Source organism: Orbicella faveolata, unplaced genomic scaffold, assembly GCF_042242905.1.
Source record: "Orbicella faveolata isolate gen_17 unplaced genomic scaffold, um_ofav_v1 contig_5, whole genome shotgun sequence".
Lineage (NCBI taxonomy): Eukaryota > Metazoa > Cnidaria > Anthozoa > Scleractinia > Merulinidae > Orbicella > Orbicella faveolata.
In genome coordinates this window covers 120,001-127,930 of record NW_028301580.1, presented here as the reverse complement: position 1 = coordinate 127,930, position 7,930 = coordinate 120,001, and the positions used below count along the sequence as shown (strand labels likewise).

The 7,930-nt window shown below is 38.8% G+C and overlaps 1 protein-coding gene across 1 annotated transcript in view; it reads right to left on the bottom strand.

Moving 5' to 3' along the window:
- Positions 1 to 2,950: 2,950 nt before the first annotated feature.
- The window catches only part of LOC149095607 (uncharacterized), a 35,748-nt gene continuing 30,768 nt past the window's right edge, over positions 2,951 to 7,930 (bottom strand). Inside the window, exons 15-16 of the mRNA XM_089281835.1 lie at positions 7,901 to 7,930; positions 2,951 to 3,538 (exon numbers count right to left, since the gene is read on the bottom strand). The exon at positions 7,901 to 7,930 is cut by the window's right edge and continues 69 nt beyond it. Coding sequence (XP_089137961.1) covers positions 3,447 to 3,538; positions 7,901 to 7,930 — 122 coding nt within the window. The 3' untranslated portion in view covers positions 2,951 to 3,446. The remainder of the gene's footprint in view (positions 3,539 to 7,900) is intronic.

Here is a 7,930-nt window from a genome sequence, read left to right as displayed (position 1 = left end):
TCTTAATGACAGACAAAGCCTCTTTAACAGCATCAGTGGTCTCCAATTGTGTTACAAACGAAACTACGACTTTGTATTCCATATTCGTATTTACAACGGGGAAATAGAAGGGCAGAGAATATTTCGTTGTACTATAGGTGTCACCTAAAAGGGACAGCTCATTCCCGTATCTGTTAAGGAAACGTCGTTGGCAGCTCGTCCGGTGGACGAATAGAGGCCTTTATTCAAGGTGCTATCGTCCACTTTCATTTCCTCCAGATCGTCGTCTTCCAGTTCGCCTTCTTCAACACTGCCTTCACTGTCCACAGCGGCATCCTTGAATTCTGGGTCAAGAGAGAGACGAAATTCGAAAAAAGCTCCCTCGTTTTCAGCTCGCTAAACTTTGAATTTTTTCAATGACGCTCGCCTGGTCAACCTTTGCCAAACGCTGTTTGATAACTGCATTGCACATGTGATTTTTTATGGTGCTCTTGCTGGGGCAGAAGCGTTTTTTAGACTTAGGGGGAGGCGCGCTTTCCGGAAATAGACTATTCTTCACATACACATGGATGTGGCGTTTCATCTCGTTTACATCTCGGAAACCACCCCAGGCTAAAGCTTGTATTCTTTCCAATATTCTTGGGTCGATTCTTTGAGATATTCCAGCCACCTGTAACCCAAAAGCAGAATTTTGTTTACTCCAGGATTCATTTTTCGTGTATTCTGTGACAAAATGTAGCGGTCGGGCGATACCCTTCCACTTGTTTTGCCCTTTAACAAAGAGACATACCTGTCCTAAAAATGACTAGCGTTGTAGGAATCCCGTGAAAATTCAATATATACCCGGTTTTCTCCCCTCGCCTTTCCATTTGTAATGTCAGCCCTGAGTTTCTCAGAGGCCCTTTTTCTTCTTCTCTCCGTGTTTTCTGAGATCTTTATACAGAAAGAAAGAAAAAAAGAAGTAAAAACAAATTGTGACTGCCTTCAAGTGATAAAGGATCCCTTGAACCTTATGCAAAAATGGGTGCCATTGACATCTGTTATCTGGTCAAGTTTCTACAACCACTCACCGGGTAACATCAAAAAGAAGTGACATAATACACTACACTGAGACATTGCGGTACTTGTTTAAAGATGGTAAAGCTGTGACTTATTTAAATTTACAAGATTTGTATGGAAAAAAAATCACCACGGCCTGCTTTGCCTCATTTTTATGATTTTTAGATAATACATTTCCATGTAATTTACTCTAGTACCTAGAAAGGAATGTAGCTTTAATACTCCACACAGCGATTCCTTTTGACTTGATCTTTACGGTGAAGTTATTTATTTATGTTGACAAACGCTTCTTTTTCAGGGACAAAAAATAACTGGGGCCTTTTTTCATTGTGTGTTACCAGTTACACACGTTTACCGACCTACATCGTACGAGAGGTGAATTAAAGTTCACTTAAGTTTAAAGGGGCTATGTCACGGGTGATGCATCTTAATAAAGCTGGCCAATATTTCCAAATTTGTCCTTCTGTAATCCACCAACCTTCATCAGCTTTAACCATCCTTTGTAATTAGTTATGAAATCAGTGGTGTTTTAATCCTTCAAAAAAACTACTTCTTTGGGACGCATCGTCTGACGTCATTGTTTTGAATATTTAATGAGGTCCTTTCGAGTCATTCCTTTTAACCGCGACGGAAATGTTGAGCATATATCTTAATGAATACGTCATATGCTCAAAATCGTGAGCCTGTGACGTAATCCTGCCCCTTTTAACCCTTTGACGCTCAAGTAGCCATATATTAGCTGTGGTCATACTGCGCACTTTTGCCCTAGGTAAACCCCGCCAACTTCACTTCGTTTAACTTGACCCAGCGCCGCTCCACCAGTTAGCGAAATTCCTTCAACGTCGAGCGTAGTTCAATCACCATCAAGCGAAATTCTTTCCATTTCACAATCCCTTGTAAATACCTAGATGTGATTTCCTTCAGTGTGACCTTTTCACCTGGGGAAAATGAAACCCAAGATAAATTTAGCTCGGGTGGACTCAGGTAAATTTTCCCTAGGTAAATCAGTTTTCTCTCGGGCAAAAGTGCGTGGTGTGACCTCAACTATTGCCACTTAATGGTCGTGCCCCTTGTACCACTTGTGACGTCATCAATTTAAATGTCATCACATATCTTTGATAAGCAGATGGTAAAGCTAGGATAGATCTACCTGCGTAACAGTCGCTTTTGGAAATAGATGGCATTTTGACGTAGCAAATAGAAAAACAACGTTATCAGTTTTGGTGCAAAAATGGTGGTAAAATGGCCCATTATACCTATAATTGATCAAGGTCCCATTTCCAGGCTTTGCTCTTAATTTACACCCAACTTTTTAGGACAGCCCGAAAGAATATGAAACGCAAAAGGTAGCGAGAGTAAAAGTCCCGCGAAAAAGGAAAGGAAAAAGGTCAGAAAAAAGTTTCGAGCAGGCAATCGCAGAAAAGTCCAAATTTTGGCTTGTGCGCATGCACCAAATTGAAATATTCTACATTTTTGTACCTAATCTTAGAGAAATCTATCCGTTTGGGAAAAAAAATCGTTTTTTCAGTAAAACTAAGGCCCATTTAGCGTCATGGCAGCCAAAAAACTGACTTAAGGCTTAAAAACGACATTTTCTTGGTGTACCTTTGGGCTTGAAAGGGTTAACCTAGTTCCTAGGCTTTTTCTCCTCTGCCTCTTATAACGACTGGTGAGGCACAGGAGAGAGAGCCTGGAAAAGAGGCTGATTTCCTGTGACAAATGGCTAACTCTCGAAAAGTCGGCTTCAGAAACATGTTACCATGGTTACTTTACGACCTTTACCACTGTAGCTTAATCAACTTAGTGTTCAACTTGCACGCCGACGCACCTCAACACTGGCTTTAGAAACTCGCCACAGTCTCACAACTTTTCGTTTTGCGGATTGGTGCGAAACACATCTGCAGACCCAAACTTTCGAAGAGAGACTTTTAATTGCATAAATACACTTTAAAAAACCAAATGCTAGTTTGAAACAGACGTTTCCTTTGGTTAAAAGCACGGAAACTAAACTCATGCAATGAAATTATTTGTAAACAGCCATGAAAATATTTGGAAACAAACAGTATAGCAATATAAAATATTTCCATATCGTTCATGAGCCAAACAGAGACTTGAGAAATTTGTCATATACAAGTCTTTTATTCAATATGTAGATGTTTTGTCTTAAAAATAAATAGTGTTTTTCCTGTTTGAGCTTAACAAGTATTGCAGAAATTTGTAGGCCTTACAAGTCTTTTGTGACATCAAAACAGGTTTTAATTGAGTTACTGAGATCCAGCTCATAAATCATCGAATTAAGCGTGTAAAGACTTTAACTTGTGGCAAGTTAACAGATATTATTCCAATTAATAAAAATTCAAAAAGATTCCAGATAGCAACAGCTAAGCAAGAAGCCAGAGCAGTTCCATTTATGCTGTGAGGGCCAGGCTCCCAAGCACACCAAGAATAAAGGTGCTTAGGTAGCCGCTAACCTGGGCGGAACCTCCCTGGAGACCTTTACCTAAATAGGGAAAAAGAAAACGAAAATCAGTCATGGAAAATTTGATGACTCATCTTAGTTCCTATTACTCCAGTATCAGAATAGAGTATCACAACAAAAATGTGACTTGGGAGAATTCAAATGATTTTTCACATAATTTGCAGACGGCCCGTTTCTCGAAAGTCCTGGAATCTTTTTTCGGGTCCGCAAAGCCATTTTTAATTAATTTGTGTCTAAAAGCAAAGAGATTGTAGATGTGTAATCATAAGGTTTGAGATTTTGCGACGGCTTTCTGGGTGCGAAAACTTTTCGGGACCGCCAAAAGGCCTCAAGCTGTGTAAACTCAGTGTTTTTCAGTATTTCTTAAATGCTTAAGAGTGCCTGCCTGTAAAAATCAGACAAATTCTTAATTTCGTGGCAAGGGTCGAAAATTCGATTTCGCTCATATTCTTATGGTAGATAGGCTAGGGCATGACAAAAACTACTGGATAGTTTTTTTGGCAAAATATCCTTTTATTTCAAAGAAATATGCAAATTACCAAATTCCGTTAAAATAGTCGTTTGACGCACCATTTTATTAAACAAGTTTGAGAGCCTCGCATGCAAAACCACATCATTCTTCCGTCTTTAAAACACTCAAATATTTTTGTGCAATGCTTAAATGTGTACTGGGTTGATTTTAGGGAATGTTGCGTTGTCTTTTTGGGTGCAGAATAATTAAATTTCGAAGACATGTATTTCATTCACTTAAAAGTACTTCGTGAATATAATTAATTTTCACCATGTGCGAAACCTTCAAATGGCTTAAGCTTCTGGTGGTTGAATCGCACAAGGATGGTCTACAGATTACTGTAAAAATTTCTTTGGGCAAATGATTGTGAGCGACGCCAGAGCTTTTCAAAGTACGTTAAAAATGCAAATATTTGACCATCAGTCGTCAAATTTCAAGTTACGAGTTAGGCGTATATTTTAGCATGCGCCACATGACTTGACCTATAATAAGTTGAAATAGACACAGAGCTGATAATTTCGAAATTTTCTAACCTCGTTTGCTGTAAAAGGCAGGTCCATAGACGATTTGACGTGTTTCTCTCACCATTCGTTGCACATAAAGCAGAAGTTTGCTTTTGTTTACATAACGTCCGATGTACATCGCCAACTGTTAACCTATTATTGGTCGAATACCATGAATCTGCGACCCTCTTTCTGCGCATATGAACATCACTGCATCTAAGTAAAAAACGGCTGAGTCATTTGTAGATAGTTGCTTGCTTTGCACGGCGCCAAAATATTACGTTTGATCGATTGCTGACCATTGCTAAAAAGCGTGTCGGCGCAGCACAATCTTACAGCCGTTATTTGTTCGTCACACAATGCTGTCCCGGCATATGCTGCACATTGCGATCTATTTTGTATAGAGCACTCTCAGGATTAGTGAAACAATTTAATCTTTGTTCATCTGTTTGTTCATATATATAATAATAGGTGTGTATTTATATAATCGTCACTGATTCTATAGTGTACGTGGCCTCGGTCCAAATCACGTTTTGTTGTACGGTCTGATGTTTCAGGCAACAGCTGCTAAAGCTAGTGCCTGTACTCACTAGAATTTTTAAAAAAATCGCCACAAACAAATTGTAGATGAATGAAGCAAGAACGAGCTGAAATAAAAATAGGAAATCACAACGAGTCTAATTCGTGAGAAAAACAGACTAAATTTAATTAGTAATTACGTGAGTAAATAGCTCTGGCCATGCCATTTTATTTGGCGTATTTTGTTTGCTTAGTGGTGAGGCATTGGTATGTTTGAAACAGAAAATAGAGGACTGTTGTCAATACAGTCCAAAATTATTGTCAGTAAAATATTGTAAATAAAACACCTATTGACTGGCTACCTCCGCGGCCACCCTTTGGTCGTTCCGATAAGGGTTTCATTATTGTCTTTACCCCTATTAAGCGGCCACCCGAAAGTTAAAAACTTTGTTTTGGAAAGGGCGATGGCAGATAAGAGTCTGAAATTGAAGGTGCATGACGAGTGATAATTCAAACACACGTCTATCATGATTGCCTTGAATTGACTCCATGTTCACCAAGAAATTTATAACCCGATAGTGAAAAATTAAATATTCAAGGTACACCAACCTCTATTTAAGCGGCTAGCCCCATTAAGCGGTCACCACCCATTTCCCCGAGGGTAGCCCACTGCATTACATGTAAACCAAAAATAATTGCACAGCGCGAAAAGAACTAGGTATGAGTTTAGCGTTACAGTATTACGCCGGGCATGTAGGTAGCGGTGGTCGAGTAAAAGATAACAACAGGGGCAATGGCAAACTATTCATTCTTTTCATTTATTAATTTAGTCTCTTCCTACTCAACACGATTGTGTGCTCCCAGTGGTTCCAAGCCTTACTGAGCCTTACCTATTAGGATAGAAATTGTCCTACCCCTACCCCCTAAAATGAGGTGACAGCATTGTGTGACGAACAAGCAAGGAACCGCTGCAAGCAAGGATTCAAGCAGTAATAAATCAAACGTAATATTTTGGTGTAGTGCAAAACAAGCAACTATCCACAAATGACTCAGCCGATTTTGACTTAGATGCGGTGGTGATCATATGTGTCGAAAGAGGGTCACAGATTCATGGTATTCGACCATTAAATAAGTTGACAGTTGGCGATGTACATCGGACGTTATGTAAACAAAAGCAAACTTCTGCTTTATGTGCAACGAATGGCGAGAGAAACGCGTCAAATCGTCTATGGACCTGCCTTTTACAGCAAACGAGGTTAGAAAATTTCGAAATTATCAGCTCTGTGTCTATTTCAACTTATTATAGGTCAAGTCATGTGGCGCATGCTAAAATATACGCCTAACCCGTAACTTGAAATTTGACGACTGATGGTCAAATATTTGCATTTTTAACGTACTTTGAAAAGCTCTGGCGTCGCTCACAATCATTTGCCCAAAGAAATTTTTACAGTAATCTGTAGACCATCCTTGTGCGATTCAACCACCAGAAGCTTAAGCCATTTGAAGGTTTCGCACATGGTGAAAATTAATTATATTCACGAAGTACTTTTAAGTGAATGAAATACATGTCTTCGAAATTTAATTATTCTGCACCCAAAAAGACAACGCAACATTCCCTAAAATCAACCCAGTACACATTTAAGCATTGCACAAAAGTATTTGAGTGTTTTAAAGACGGAAGAATGATGTGGTTTTGCATGCGAGGCTCTCAAACTTGTTTAATAAAATGGTGCGTCAAATGACGATTTTAACGGAATTTGGTAATTTGCATATTTCTTTGAAATAAAAGGATATTTTGCCAAAAAAAACTATCCAGTAGTTTTTGTCATGCCCTAGCCTATCTACCATGAAAATATAGGCGAAATCGAATTTTCGACCCTTGCCGAGTTATTTCCCATTTTTATGGACAGGGACTCTTAATGTTTGACACAATTAAAAACACCACCAAAATAGCCTTTATGATTTATTGATCGATATAGGGTTTACAATTCGTTTCATTGGCTAAATATAATGATTTTGAAATAGAAGCGATACTCGACAAAATCTCATGGCATGGTTAAATGCGAAATGCAAAAAACCATCTATCTTGTTACTGGTCTCTTTTGAAGTACAGCGGCTTTTAATTAGGCCGGTATCTTCATTGGAGAGAACAATGGGAAAGATTTTCTTTAGAGTTAAAGGGTATATTGGATTTTACTAAAATGATTGCCTTGCATACGGCTCGTGCACATGAAATTTGAATCGACCAATCAGGATTCAGCAGGCGAAAAAAAAAATGTGCTGTCCTGACGTCAAATGTATGTTACCAACAAAGGCATTGAAGTCGTGAAATTTTTTTCACTATAGACGGCATTTAATGTTAACGAAAAGGAATTTATAATTCCGCAAACGATATCAGATTGTAAAAAGTTAAAAAAAAAAAAAAAAGATTGCAAAAAGTGAAAAATATGACACATTTTGTGTCTCCAAACTTTCAATTTGCGCCAAAAATGGGTCGTCCCCGTCCGGCGACTCGCTCGTCGAACGTCGATTGTCAAAAGGTAGGATAATAGCTGTGTTTTGAACCAAAACACGTTGTTCCTCGTCAAATAAACTCACATTTCTCGAGATAAGTATCAGAAGAGGTCAAAGCAACTTTATCATTGTCTTTATTTTTGTTAGCTGCGAGGAAAAAGACTGGACTGTCATCATGTCTTTTCGGTAGAACAGCTCGGTTTTGACTACCGCTCGTACTGCGAGCACGGCCACCGTATGCAAGGATGCGAGATATGACATAAAGAATTTTAGACTGCTTGCTTCAAGTTTACTACGTTCTTGGTTTTGTGCAATTACTGACCATACAGAACTTACCGATTCGAGCAACGCAGTGTCCTTCTTTGT